Source organism: Symphodus melops (assembly GCF_947650265.1).
Source record: "Symphodus melops genome assembly, chromosome: 9".
Lineage (NCBI taxonomy): Eukaryota > Metazoa > Chordata > Actinopteri > Labriformes > Labridae > Symphodus > Symphodus melops.
The window spans coordinates 27,737,426-27,753,358 of NC_136699.1; the positions used below are offsets into that span (position 1 = coordinate 27,737,426).

The following is a 15,933-nucleotide window of genomic DNA, read 5'->3' on the forward strand; positions in this document are numbered from 1 at the left end:
ATGAAGTCTGTAGACAAAGATCTTCAAAGCTCCTTAGTGGTTTTTACAAACCCAGTTAGATCCAAATAATGGACTGACTCTGCTGTCTTGATCAACATCATCACAAGATAAAAACTAGTGTGATGGTTTGGAGCAGCAGTTATTCCCCTCTGAAGTGGTGTCAGTCTGAAGACTTTGTCCCAGAAGAGAGTTCTAGGCTCAGGTCCCTGAACTTGTTAAGGACAGGTCCTGGATCTTGATCAGTTCTGTATCCTGATAGTAGTTTAGGGCAGCTTGTGGACTTACAGTAAGTTCTGTATTCATGATATTCATGGTCATCTTACTCTACGTTCTGAGTCTCAGTTGTGGGCCTTATTGAGGATTCATTTGATCTGTAATCATTCTTTTATAAATCTTTGTCCTGTGGATCATCATGTTAAGGTTTTCCTTCTGCCCCCCCCCTGGTGGACACTGGTAGTATCTTCATGAACATGTGTCTGTGGCTAGCCTGAGTTCTTTCTCTCTGAAAATGCAGGTTGGACTTCTAACCTTTATTGTTCCTGCTGGCATCTTTCTGAGCTGTGTTTCTGTTTGAGTCGTCTTCTGTGAACTTTGATTTCATCAGTCTGAAGAATGTGAGGACAGACACAGTGTTGGCTGCATTCTGAGTGAGATACTTGAAAAATAGTTGGATGACTTTGTCCTTCTATTATAAACTTAGATTCCTTGTCGTCAATCCACCACTGTGTGACGGTCAAATCACTCAAGTCTTCTTATTTGTTAAATCTTCTTTATTGTTGTAATTCTCCTAATTATGTTGATGTTCACATTTAGGTCTCTATAACTGTCTGTGTGTGTGTGGTTTCTGCAATAATAAAACATGAAATCAAATTACATTGCTGCATTGAACTGCAATCAGCTCCACATTATTGTTTCCACACATTGTAAATTTCTCCGCTCGTAAGATGAATAAAGAATTATCTTATCTTACATTAAACCAAGTGCAGGTATGCATTAAGGCCACAAGGTGGCACTTTGTGCTGTGATAGCTGTCTGCAAACACTTGTCCTTATTGGGTTTTAATATAACATGTTCAAGCTAACTGGTTAGCAACTTAGCAAACTCCATATCTTGACACTTAACTTAACCTGAACATTACCATGCAACAGCAAGACATAATATAACATAAAATACTCATGTCTCATAATGTCACATCTTACATATACTTACAATCAAAGGGACGCACACAAAATAATACGGCACAGCAAAAACGAACTCCCAGCATCTGTAATGAGCTTCACAGAGAAATGGGCTCAACCAAGTCATGGGGGGAAAACGGAACAGTCCAACTCAGTCGGGCCTTTTTAACAATATTGTTCGAATAGAAACAGAACTGTGGAGAACTTCAGCTCTGCCTCCTGATTACTGATGATCCATCTGCTAGTTTGAACTGGAACAATCTGATAAAAGATGATCTTTGTTCATGAAGCAGCTGTTTGTTTGTATCAGGATGCAGGACCAGAGACCAGACTCTCCTGGACCCAGCTGTGTGTCCATGAAGAGTGACTGGTCTATGGGTCGTTTTATTAACTTTAAAGATGGACGTGGTGCTGATGGAAGGTAAGAATTAAAAATGTAAAAAAAATTAAACACACATTAACTGTGAATGAGTTGCTGCTTCTTTAAAATCAGGCTGTATTAGTTCTTCTCTGACTTTTATTAACTCTGCATTATCCTTTGTCTCAGCTGATGGTAAACATGTTTTTAGGCAGACGTAGCAGAATCAGTTTTAATGCTAGCACGACAACGTTGATATCATATGAATGAACAGTTTACAATGAATCTGTTGATATCAGAGATGTTACTGTAGCTCGCTGGGAAAGACGCCAACTATCGCTCCAAAGTGGACTCTTTTTTACAGTAATGTAATATTTGTATAAAACAAGGTTGTATGAAATCGTATGAAAGGCTTTAATACTTTAATACATAAAACACAAATATGATCCAGATGAGACCGGTGAGAGAGAGTCGTCCTCATGGATCAAGAGACTAAACTTTATAATGACTCAGAGATCATTGATGACGCTCTGATCACAGACTGTAAGCAGGTTCTGATGGAAACACCTCACTTTACTGGGGCAGACATGTACAGTCAGGACCGTTTGACCCCAGTCAGGCAGACACCATCAGATCCAGTATGTACATGGATCCTGATCCCAACAACAGTCAGGACTGTTTGACCCCAGTCAGGCAGACACCATCAGATCCAGTGTGTACATGGATCCTGATCTCGACAACAGTCAGGACCGTTTGACCCCAGTCAGGCAGACACCATCAGATCCAGTGTGTACATGGATCCTGATCCAACAACAGTCAGGACCATTTGACCCCAGTCAGGCAGACACCATCAGATCCAGTGTGTACATGGATCCTGATCTAACAACAGTCAGGACCGTTTTACCCCAGTCAGGCAGACACCATCAGATCCAGTGTGTACATGGATCCTGATCCCGACAACAGTCAGGACCGTTTGACCCCAGTCAGACAGACACCATCAGATCCAGTGTGTACATGCATCCTGATCCCAACAACAGTCAGGACCGTTTGACCCCAGTCAGGCAGACACCATCAGATCCAGTGTGTACATGGATCCTGATCCCAACAACAGTCAGGACCGTTTGACCCTAGTCAGGCAGACACCATCAGATCCAGTGTGTACATGGATCCTGATCCAACAACAGTCAGGACCGTTTTACCCCAGTCAGGCAGACACCATCAGATCCAGTGTGTACATGGATCCTGATCCAAACAACAGTCAGGACCGTTTGACCCCAGTCAGGCAGACACCATCAGATCCAGTGTGTACATGGATCCAGATCTCGACAACAGTCAGGACCGTTTGACCCCAGTCAGGAAGACACCATCAGATCCAGTGTGTACATGGATCCTGATCCAACAACAGTCAGGACTGTTTGACCCCAGTCAGACAGACACCATCAGATCCAGTGTGTACATGGATCCTGATCCCAACAACAGTCAGGACCGTTTGACCCCAGTCAGGCAGACACCATCAGATCCAGTGTGTACATGGATCCTGATCACAACAACAGTCAGGACCGTTTGACCCCTGTCAGGCAGACACCATCAGATCCAGTGTGTACATGGATCCTGATCCCAACAACAGTCAGGACCGTTTGACCCCAGTCAGGCAGACACCATCAGATCCAGTGTGTACATGGATCCTGATCTCGACAACAGTCAGGACCGTTTGACCCCAGTCAGGCAGACACCATCAGATCCAGTGTGTACATGGATCCTGATCCCAACAACAGTCAGGACCGTTTGATCCCAGTCAGGCAGACACCATCAGATCCAGTGTGTACATGGATCCTGATCCCGACAACAGTCAGGACCGTTTGACCCCAGTCAGGCAGACACCATCAGATCCAGTGTGTACATGGATCCTGATCTAACAACAGTCAGGACCGTTTTACCCCAGTCAGGCAGACACCATCAGATCCAGTGTGTACATAGATCCTGATCCCGACAACAGTCAGGACCGTTTGACCCCAGTCAGACAGACACCATCAGATCCAGTGTGTACATGGATCCTGATCCCAACAACAGTCAGGACCGTTTGACCCCAGTCAGGCAGACACCATCAGATCCAGTGTGTACATGGATCCTGATCCAAACAACAGTCAGGACCGTTTGACCCCAGTCAGGCAGACACCATCAGATCCAATGTGTACATGGATCCTGATCCCAACAACAGTCAGGACCGTTTGACCCCAGTCAGGCAGACACCATCAGATCCAGTGTGTACATGGATCCTGATCCAAACAACAGTCAGGACCGTTTGACCCCAGTCAGGCAGACACCATCAGATCCAGTGTGTACATGGATCCTGATCTCGACAACAGTCAGGACCGTTTGACCCCAGTCAGGCAGACACCATCAGATCCAGTGTGTACATGGATCCTGATCCAACAACAGTCAGTACTGTTTGACCCCAGTCAGACAGACACCATCAGATCCAGTGTGTACATGGATCCTGATCCCAACAACAGTCAGGACCGTTTGACCCCAGTCAGGCAGACACCATCAGATCCAGTGTGTACATGGATCCTGATCCCAACAACAGTCAGGACCGTTTGACCCCAGTCAGGCAGACACCATCAGATCCAGTGTGTACATGGATCCTGATCCCAACAACAGTCAGGACCGTTTGACCCCTGTCAGGCAGACACCATCAGATCCAGTGTGTACATGGATCCTGATCCCAACAACAGTCAGGACCGTTTGACCCCAGTCAGGCAGACACCATCAGATCCAGTGTGTACATGGATCCTGATCCCAACAACAGCATGAACAACTGTGGCTGTATTCTGAGTGAGATACTGTTCTAATAGAAACAGAACTGTGGAGAACTTCAGCTCTGCCTCCTGATTACTGATGATCCATCTGCTAGTTTGAACTGGAACAATCTGATTAAAGATGATCTTTGTTCATGAAGCAGCTGTTTGTTTGCATCAGGATGCAGGACCAGAGACCAGACTCTCCTGGACCCAGCTGTGTGTCCAAGAAGAGTGACCGGTCTATGGGTCGTTTTATTAACTTAAAAGATGGACGTGGTGCTGATGGAAGGTGAAAATTAAAAAGTAGAAAAATTAAACACACATTAACTGTGAATGAGTTGCTGCTTCTTTAAAATCAGGCTGTATTAGTTCTTCTCTGACTTTTATTAACTCTGCATTATCCTTTGTCTCAGCTGATGGTAAACATGTTTTTAGGCAGACGTAGCAGAATCAGTTTTAATGCTAGCACGACAACGTTGATATCAAATGAATAAACTGTTTACAATGAATCTGTTGATATCAGAGATGTTACTGTAGCTCGCTGGGAAAGACGCCAACTATCGCTCCAAAGTGGACTCTTTTTTACCGTCATGTAATATTTGTATAAAACAAGGTTGTATGAAATCGTATGAAAGACTTTAATACTTTAATACATAAAACACAAATATGATCCAGATGAGACCGGTGAGAGAGAGTCGTCCTCATGGATCAAGAGACTAAACTTTATAATGACTCAGAGATCATTGATGACGCTCTGATCACAGACTGTAAGCAGGCTCTGATGGAAACACGTCACTTTACTGGGGCAGACATGTACAGTCAGGACCGTTTGACCCCAGTCAGGCAGACACCATCAGATCCAGTGTGTACATGGATCCTGATCCCAACAACAGTCAGGACCGTTTGACCCCAGTCAGGCAGACACCATCAGATCCAGTGTGTACATGGATCCTGATCCAAACAACAGTCAGGACCGTTTGACCCCAGTCAGGCAGACACCATCAGATCCAGTGTGTACATGGATCCTGATCCCGACAACAGTCAGGACCGTTTGACCCCAGTCAGGCAGACACCATCAGATCCAGTGTGTACATGGATCCTGATCCCAACAACAGTCAGGACCGTTTGACCCCAGTCAGGCAGAAACCATCAGATCCAGTGTCCTTGTAACCGCAGCAGCTGTTGGCTGTATTCTGAGTGAGATACTGTTCTAATAGAAACAGAACTGTGGAGAACTTCAGCTCTGCCTCCTGGTTTCTGATGATCCATTTGCTAGTTTGAACTGAAACAATCTGATAAAAGATGATCTTTGTTCATGAAGCAGCTGTTTGTTTGCATCAGGATGCAGGACCAGAGACCAGACTGTCCTGGACCCAGCTTTCTGTCCCTGAAGAGTGACCGGTCTATGGGTCGTCTTATTGACTTCAAAGATGGACGTGGTGCTGATGGAAGGTAAGAATTAAAAATGTAAAAAAAATTAAACACACATTAACTGTGAATGAGTTGCTGCTTCTTTAAAATCAGGCTGTATTAGTTCTTCTCTGACTTTTATTAACTCTGCATTATCCTTTGTCTCAGCTGATGGTAAACATGTTTTTAGGCAGACGTAGCAGAATCAGTTTTAATGCTAGCACGACAACGTTGATATCATATGAATGAACAGTTTACAATGAATCTGTTGATATCAGAGATGTTACTGTAGCTCGCTGGGAAAGACGCCAACTATCGCTCCAAAGTGGACTCTTTTTTACCGTCATGTAATATTTGTATAAAACAAGGTTGTATGAAATCTTATGAAAGACTTTAATACTTTAATACATAAAACACAAATATGATCCAGATGAGACCGGTGAGAGAGAGTCGTCCTCATGGATCAAGAGACTAAACTTTATAATGACTCAGAGATCATTGATGACGTTGTGCTCTGATCACAGACTGTGAGCAGGCTCTGATGGAAACACCTCACTTTACTGGGGCAGACATGTACAGTCAGGACCGTTTGACCCCAGTCAGGCAGACACCATCAGATCCATTGTGGACATGGATTCTGATCCCAACAACAGTCAGGACCGTTTGACCCCATTCAGGCAGACACCATCAGATCCAGTGTGTACATGGATCCTGATCCCAGCAACAGTCAAGACCGTTTGACCCCAGTCAGGCAGACACCTTCAGATCCAGTGTGGACATGGATCCTGATCCCAACAACAGTCAGGACCGTTTGATCCCAGTCAGGCAGACACCATCAGATCCAGTGTGTACATGGATCCTGATCCAAACAACAGTCAGGACCGTTTGACCCCAGTCAGGCAGACACCATAAGATCCAGTGTGTACATGGATCCTGATCCCAACAACAGTCAGGACCGTTTGACCCCAGTCAGGCAGAAACCATCAGATCCAGTATCCTTGTAACCACAGCAGCTGTTGGCTGTATTCTGAGTGAGAAACAGAACTGTGGAGAACTTCATCTCTGCCTCCTGGTTTTTGATGATCCATCTGCTAGTTTGAACTGAAACAATCTGATTAAAGATGATCTTTGTTCATGAAGCAGCTGTTTGTTTGTATCAGGATGCAGAACCAGAGAGCAGACTCTCCTGGACCCAGCTGTGTGTCCCTGAAGAGTGACCGGTCTATGGGTCGTTTTATTAACTTAAAAGATGGATGTGGTGCTCATGGACGGTAAGAATTAAAAATCCAGTGAATGTTCTGACTCTGTGGTTCAAAGACTTATATCTTGGCTCAGAGCTTCATCATATATGACCCATTGTTTTCTTGTGTAATATGTCCTGTCACAGAGTTCAACAGGAGAGCTCCCAGGTTCACAGAGATCCATCAGACCAGCAGGATCTAACAGACCTGGACTCCATCTTTATGGTGTGTTATTTCATAAACTACCATGACAAGAATGTAATGCTAAGCTATTGTTGTGTTTAGAGCAGCTGACCTTCAGACTGACACATGAACCACATGTTGAGTTCTACCACTTTATAGGAAATATCCAGTGTCTCCTTCTGTTCCAGCTGCTGGAGGAGAACATCGTCACCTTTGTGAAGAACGAGCTGAAGAGAGTCCAGAGGGCTCTGAGTCCAGATTACCCAGAATGCTTAGAGAGTCAGAGTGAGGATGAAGAGCAGAGGAGAAGATGTAAAGAGGCATTTTTGAAGATCACTCTCCACTTCCTGAGGAGAATGAAGCAGGAGGAGCTGGCTGACTGTCTGCAGAGCAGTAAGAACATCTGAACAGATTTCATATTTTAGAAAAAGGACAAAGAGGTTTAAAGTTCAAACTCAGATAGTCATGTGATCTATATCAGGATCTGTTCATTGATCTCACTTCTGTCTTTATTCAGGAACAGTCGCTGCAGAGTGCCGGCGTAAACTTAAATCTAACCTGAAGGAGAAGTTCCAGTGTGTGTTTGAGGGGATCGCTAAAGCAGGAAACCCAACCCTTCTGAACCAGATCTACACAGAGCTCTTCATCACAGAGGGAGGGACTGGAGAGGTCAATGAGGAACACGAGGTCAGACAGATTGAAACAGCATCCAGGAAACCAGACAGAGCAGAAACAACCATCAGACAAGAAGACATCTTTAAAGCCCCACCTGGAAGAGATGAACCAATCAGAATAGTGATGACAAAGGGAGTGGCTGGCATCGGGAAAACAGTCTTAACACAGAAGTTCACTCTGGACTGGGCTGAAGACAAAGCCAACCAGGACATACACTTCACATTTCCATTCACTTTCAGAGAGCTGAATGTGCTGAAAGAGAAAAAGTTCAGCTTGGTGGAACTTGTTCATCACTTCTTTCCTGAAACCAAAGAAGCAGGAATCTGCAGGTCTGAAGAGTTCCAGGTGGTGTTCATCTTTGACGGTCTGGATGAGTGTCGACTTCCTCTGGACTTTAAAAACAACCAGACCCTGACTGATGTCACAGAGTCCACCTCAGTGGATGTGCTGCTGACAAACCTCATCAGGGGGAAACTGCTTCCCTCTGCTCGCCTCTGGATAACCACACGACCTGCAGCAGCCAATCAGATCCCTCCTGACTGTGTTGAAATGGTGACAGAGGTCAGAGGATTCACTGACCCACAGAAGGACGAGTACTTCAGGAAGAGATTCAGAGATGAGAAGCAGGCCAGCAGGATCATCTCCCACATCAAGACATCCAGAAGCCTCCACATCATGTGCCACATCCCGGTCTTCTGCTGGATCACTGCTACAGTTCTGGATGATGTGCTGAAGACCAGAGAGGGAGGAGAGCTGCCCAAGACCCTGACTGAGATGTACATCCACTTCCTGGTGGTTCAGTCCAAACTGAAGAACATCAAGTATGATGGAGGAGCTGAGACAGATCCACACTGGAGTCCAGAGAGCAGGAAGATGATTAAGACTCTGGGAAAACTGGCTTTTGAGCAGCTGCAGAAAGGAAACCTGATCTTCTATGAGTCAGACCTGACAGAGTGTGGCATCGATATCAGAGCAGCCTCAGTGTACTCAGGAGTGTTCACACAGATCTTTAAAGAGGAGAGAGGACTGTACCAGGACAAGGTGTTCTGCTTCATCCATCTGAGTGTTCAGGAGTTTCTGGCTGCTCTTCATGTCCATCTGACCTTTGTAAACTATGGAGTCAATCTGATGTCAGAGAAACAAACAACATCCAGGAGGTTCAAAGTATTCAGAGAAAAACCTGACCCAACACTTTTATACCAGAGTGCTGTGGACCACGCCTTACAGAGTCCACATGGACACCTGGACTTGTTCCTTCGCTTCCTCCTCGGTCTTTCTCTAGAGACCAATCAGAGTCACCTACGAGGTCTGCTGACACACACAGGAAGTGGCTCAAAGACCAATCAGAAAACAGTCAAGTACATCAAGAAGAAGATCAGTGAGGATCTGTCTGCAGAGAAAAGCATCAATCTGTTCCACTGTCTGAATGAACTGAATGATCGTTCTCTAGTAAAGGAGATCCAACAGTCCCTGAGATCAGGACGTCTCTCCACAGATAAACTGTCTCCTGCTCAGTGGTCAGCTCTGGTCTTCATCTTACTGTCATCAGAAAAAGATCTGGATGTGTTTGACCTGAAGAAATACTCTGCTTCAGAGGAGGCTCTTCTGAGGCTGCTGCCTGTGATCAAAGCTTCAAACAAAGCTCTGTACGTGCTGACATAACTATCCAGGTTAAATGTAGTTCTCTTTATTCAGAAATCACAACTATGGTTTGTAATTGTTTCATTTGTGTTCTTCTGAATCCTCTTCAGGCTGAGTGGCTGTCAGCTCTCAGAGAGAAGCTGTGAAGCTCTGTCCTCAGTCCTCAGCTCCCAGTCCTCTAGTCTGAGAGAGCTGGACCTGAGCAACAACAACCTGCATGATTCAGGAGTGAAGCTGCTGTCTGCTGGACTGAAGAGTCCTCTCTGTAGACTGGACACTCTCAGGTTAGTGTGCAGCTGATACAGATTATTCCCAGCAGAGTAAATGTTGATCAGTATCAGATTATAAAGTTGACTCTGTGTGTGTGTGTGTGTGTGTGTGTGTGTGTGTGTGTGTGTAGTCTGTCAGGTTGTCTGATCACAGAAGAAGGTTGTGCGTCTCTGGCCTCAGCTCTAAGCTCCTCCCCCCTGAGAGAGCTGGACCTGAGCTACAATCATCCAGGAGAAGGAGGAGAGAAGCTGCTGTCTGCTGGACTGGAGGATCCACACTGCAGACTGGAGAGACTGAGGTACAGACAGACACACAGAAGCTGTCTCACTGTTTCTGAATGATGAACTCTGCTTCTTGTCTGATGGTGATTTAAATGAAGATGGATGAAGTAGATTCTGATCTGGTTTCTTCCTCCAGGTTGGATCATGGTGGACTGCACAGACTGAAACCTGATCCGAGGAAGTGTGAGTGTGTTTTCATTTCTCTTCATCAGAACACAGCAGCACATGTTGGATGATGGAAGTAACACAAAGTGATGATAAAAGTGAGGGTGATGGAAACTGATGAGAGTTGAAATATTACACAATAAAAGATGTCAACTGAAATAAAAGTGATAATCCAGAGATTAGAAAATGACCATTCATCACATCCAACAGAAATGTAGAGTTTACAGCGTGCTGTTTTGTGACTTTGACATTCATGGTTTTGATGTTGGCTGCTGGCCGGATGCTCCTGGTCAAGCTTGTGGAGCTCATCACATTTCAAAACAACAGAAACTATATTTGATTTGATGGTCATTTCCATAAACATGTAAATATGCAGAGTCTCCACCATCAAGTTCTCTGCTCTAAAACATCCAGAGTTGAATACAGTGATGAAATAGAAAGAGAAAACCTTTAAAGACATGAGCTAGCTCTCCTCCTCGTCTTCTGGCTGTGCAGACAGTAAAGGTCAAAGGTCGAGCAGTTCCATGAATGAACCTTTGAATTTCACTTCACAATCATTTCAACACTACAGATATAGATAGACACAGAAACATTTGGACTGCTTCATATTTCACATCACATGAGTTTTCACTCTTCATTCTCATCACTTTCTGTGACTTCCACCCTCGAGGCTCCTTTCCTTCAATGACAACACAAACAGTTTGTGTTGACAACCATCAATGATGACTAGGATTATATTTGACTCTATTTCCATCAAAGCATTTGGATCAAATCCAGCTGAACTTCATGAAATGTGGATGTTTGTATTTGTTGACAGGACTCGTCACTTTTGAACTCAAGTCCAAAGAAACATTTCAGTCAGAACTGAGTTTCTGTTTTTGTCTCTGTGGATTCAAAGATTTTAGAATTCACATCAAAACACACAAACAAAGTGAACACAGTGATCCAACATATCTGACATTAGAGTCCATGAAGATCAATAATAAATATGTGTTTAGAGTTGATCACAACAGATAGAATAAAGTCTGATGACACAGCTGATTAGTCTGATGGATCACGGTGGCTTCAAACTGCTCTTCTTCTTCTTCTTCTTCTTCTAAAGCTTTCTGTTGACTGACGGGTGGACACACTAAAGAAGGGCTGGCTCAGATGAAAATATGATCACATCATGTTTTAAATATTGATCCTGATGAATCTAAATCAAGATGTGTAGTGTGAATATTTGTCAGGATGTGTGCTGTTCACGTCCATAGAAGTGACATGATGACAATAGAAAGAAATGAGCTACAGATAAGACATCAATGAAGCCGTTCTAGTAGATTTCTCTGGGTAGAACATCAGTAGTATCTTTGAAACATTCTGTTGTGGGTCCTGTGCATGCTGTTCACACCTGAGCAGACATGTGTGTCTCATGAACAAAGAATCAGCAGACAACATTTAAAGATATCAGAGCAAGAAACTCATGAACTGGAAACAAAGCATGCAGAAACTAACAGAGCTGAAGTAGCCACTTCATAAGTAGAAGCCAATATGACAAGAAGTATATACCACTATTATGAAAAAGGAGTACAAACTGCTCAACTTCTTAACTGCTGTAGTTTCTCCGTCTTTGATGATGATGATGATGCAGGTGATGAAGAAATCTCCGCTGACACTGACTTGTATAATAAGAGGTTTATTCCCAAACAAAGAACAGCACCAATCCAGGTTTGCTTTGCTACACCTGGGAGAGTCACAAGCCGAACAGTGATCCCTCTTGAACACAGAAGGAGTCTGGTATTTATACAGCATTGGTCAAAACAACATCTATGTTGTTGTTTGGTCTTAGATCAACATATGGCATTCAGGTCCACACTGTCCCCCACATCCTGCTCTCCTTTAATTCCCTCTGGACACATCAGAGAGGTGGGGTAACATCTTAGCTTTCATCTCTTCCTGTGGGTCAACATCTGTACAACATTAGACCCAAACTTTATCTTACACATCCCTAAGGAAGGAGTGTCAGCCTTTGACACCAAATAATCCACCTCAGACTCTTTGATGTTCAACCAAACTCAAACACAACCAGGAAGAGCCCCCGACCCAGACGGCTGACGGACAGATTTTTATCAACAGTTCCAGAACAAACAAATTCAACCAATGATGGAGATGATTAAAGAAAGACTTCCACCAAGCCGAGAATTGGCCAGCATCAAAGTCTTTCCCAAGATGTCTCAGGACAAACAATGATGTGATTCTTATCAACCTTTGTCTAAATGTGGATTTTCAAATGTTGTCTAAAGTGGTGGCAGTACGGCTGGAGGGCGTGATGACACAGCTCATCCACAAAGAGCAGACAGGATTTAGAGGACAGTGACAGAGTGCAGATAACATCAGAACATGAATCCATACCATGGAACTTGTTCAATGTTCAGAAGATCCTACTTTCATTATATCATGGATGCACAAAAGGCATTTGACAGAATAGAGTGGGAACATCTTTTTCACACGCTGAAGCAAATGACCTTTGGTGAGCTTTTTGATCAAATACATTCAAATCATGTCTGAGTCTCTTAAAACACAGGTTTAGACAAATGGAGTTGTGTCCAAGCCATTTCAGACAGGGCTGTCCTCTTTCCCCTCTTTTATTTGACTTGGCCATTGAACCCCGAGCTGTGGCAATTCACTCTAACAGGGAGCTCTGCTGTATACAGAGCACAACATGTGAACCTTTCCTTATATGCTGACCATTTCTTCATTTACATTACACAGCCAGAAAAGTCTGTGCCTCAGCTGCTCACAGTGTTAGAGGAGTATGCTACAATATCAGGCTACAAGCTGAATCATGAGAAGAGGGAAGTAATGCCCCTGAACCAAGGTGCTACCTGGAACCCGGGACCATTTGAATCTCACTTATAGCTGACAGCAGACAACCTTCAATACTTGAGCATTCAAAGTGTACGGCCCTTTCTGCACCTTCCAATGTACAGGCTTAGACAGCCAGATAAGTCCTCCAATAAGAACACAAGGCTGCTCTTTCATTGATTTGACTTGAGCTCCTTCTTCTTTGTTTTTTCTAAAACTTCAATATTACAAAGAGAATAAGAATATGTCAGTAGAGATGATAAATATATGTCTCCATGATGGTAGAATCAGTTCTTTTCAGTGTACTGAATCAGTAGAATCAGTTCAGTAAAGTGTTCAGTTCTTCTCAGTAGCTCTGTCTGTGAATCAGAATTGAATAAGCTGAAACACGGCCCAACGTTTCCTTCTGCTCTCCATCGTACTGAGAACAGCCGCTGCTGAATCATAAAGCAATGAGCTGAGAATTTAGTGGAAACTGAAAGCTGCTAAAAACAATCCCATGTATTTTCCCCGAGCGTTCTCTTCAGTACGTTCAGGACACAAATCAGTGAGTGACTGAGAGGAAGAGAGACTTGGAGGCAGAGCTCTGCTAACTGAAGGAGAGCTCTGCTCTTCATCTCAGTCACTCAGTGATTCAGTGAGGAGCAGCAGTATCCATAATCCATGTGAGAGGAACGTCTCTGCCTTCTCACCTTTTCTTCCCACAATGCAATGTGTCATGGCCATACCTCCATGACAGTGAGAACATTTCTATTGAAACTTTGATTGAAGTGCATGTAGGGAGTCAGTCCAGCAAGGCCCTGTCTTCTTGTCTCTGGTGTTGGGCCCAGCTCGGGCCCAGCTGTTGACTACAGTGGTTGGCCATTAGCCATCCCTGATGTTGGACATTGATTCATGCATTCACTCCTTTGATGATTTCATGACTGTCATGTGCTGGGCTACTTGAATGTCACATGTGTTAGTGCTTGGGCATGATGGCTCAGTACTTAGTTAGTGTTGAATGTAAAGATGTCACATAAAGCTGTTGACAGTTTGAAACATGGTTCAAGTCTGACATGTTGTTATCAAAGTCATATCCAGAATGACAGAGTTTGAATGTCAGGTCCACAGAAACATCCAAGTCAGAAGATAGATGTTGAAATGAGAGAGAAACACGTCATATTGTTGGTATGGACAGAAACCTTTGTATAACAAGCTCCATTTAGAATGACAGAGTTTACATGTGAAGATACACACAAACATCAAAGTCACACTTACTATGGACACACACCTTTATATGAACCACATCCATATTGAATGCACATCATTACTGTATCTTTACACTCATATGGATGTGATGTTAGAAAACAGAGTCAAATAAAGCTGAAAACAATCAAAGAACAGGGGCTTGTTCATTTACACATCATGTCTGTAATCTGACAGTTTAGTGGATTTAAAAACAGAAGAGGACTTTTTAAATGGACAGTTATTGAGTGTAAAATGAGGATTTGATTACAGCATGGTAACTCCATGTGAAGTTGATTAGAAGTGGATGATTACATTTCAGTGGTGTCAAACATCATTCAGTGCTGAATATGAACTGTTTGATGGACTCTCAGTAAAGTTGTTGATGAATGAACAGATGATAACCTGCAGCTGTGTTGTGTCTCCTTCTCTCCATCAGACGCCTGTGAGCTGGAACTGGACACAAACACAGTGAGCAGAGGACTGAAACTGTCTGACAACAACAGGAAGGTGACACGTGTGGAGGAGCTTCAGTCATATCCTGATCATCCAGACAGATTTGAATCCTGGCCTCAGCTGCTGTGTAGGACTGGTCTGACTGGTCGCTGTTACTGGGAGGTCGAGTTGAGAGGAGAAGTTTATGTATCAGTGAGTTACAGACGAATCAGAAGGAGAGGAGGTGCTGAATGTCTGTTTGGATGTAATGATCAGTCCTGGAGTCTGATCTGCTCTGATGAAGGTTACTATGTCAGACACAATAAGAGAAGAACAGACATCTCCTCCTCCTCCTCCTCCTCCTCCTCGTCTGTCTCTCACAGAGTAGCAGTGTATGTGGACTGTCCTGCTGGCTCTCTGTCCTTCTACAGAGTCTCCTCTGACACACTGATCCACCTCCACACCTTCAACACCACATTCACTGAACCTCTCTATCCTGGGTTTGGGTTCTGGTCTCCTGGTTCTTCAATGTCTCTGTGTGATGTGTCGGTCTGAGAAACACTGCTGACTGAAGATCAGCTGACTCTGTTCACTCTGTCCAGCTGCTCTGTTTCATGGTTGGGGGGCCTGGTAATGGGGGGGGGGGGGGGGGGGGGGGGAGGATAATGGACCTCCTTCAGTAATGTCTGTATTGTGCTGATCTCACCAATCAAAAAGAAGTGACAAAAAAAGATCATCTGGATTTGATCGTCCTTAAATCTGAACCTGCATCAGGGTGATCCAAACAGGATCAAAGTGAACCGGATCACCTGATCCTGGATCATCTGGTCCCTTTAAAGAGCATATTGTAGGTTAAAGACAAAACTGAACTAATCATATGAAAATATGTTACCAATACTGTTTTTAAATAAATTCAGAAATGAATAACCCACAGGGTCTCCTGCAGACGTTTTAGTCTTTGCTCTTTACTTCCACATTCGGCTGTGACGTAACATAAGGGAGTCCTGCTGAATCCCCGTCTGTTTAACATGTAAAATCATGGATCTGAGTGTCACTCCCATCAATAAAGAGGAAGAAAACATGTATTCCTTTACATATAATGGTGTGCTGGCTTATTATTGTGAACCTGTTAGATGTGCTAGAGAGCAGAAACAGGCAGGATTAGAGGAATAACGGCCTCAGGAGAGAAGCTGTGGTGTGAGGAGAGACCCGGAGCAGGCGTCCTGC

General features: G+C 44.0%; 1 protein-coding gene across 1 annotated transcript; it reads left to right on the forward strand.

Moving 5' to 3' along the window:
* The first annotated feature begins 1,488 nt into the window (after positions 1-1,488).
* LOC306828954 (NLR family CARD domain-containing protein 3-like) lies at positions 1,489-15,515 on the forward strand. Its single transcript, XM_079351712.1, is given in 10 exon segments — positions 1,489-1,599; positions 7,135-7,213; positions 7,360-7,564; positions 7,689-8,988; positions 8,990-9,038; positions 9,041-9,492; positions 9,598-9,771; positions 9,888-10,055; positions 10,175-10,221; positions 14,711-15,515. Coding segments are annotated over 10 exon segments (3,135 nt in total). The 5' UTR covers position 1,489; the 3' UTR covers positions 15,262-15,515.
* Positions 15,516-15,933: the final 418 nt, after the last annotated feature.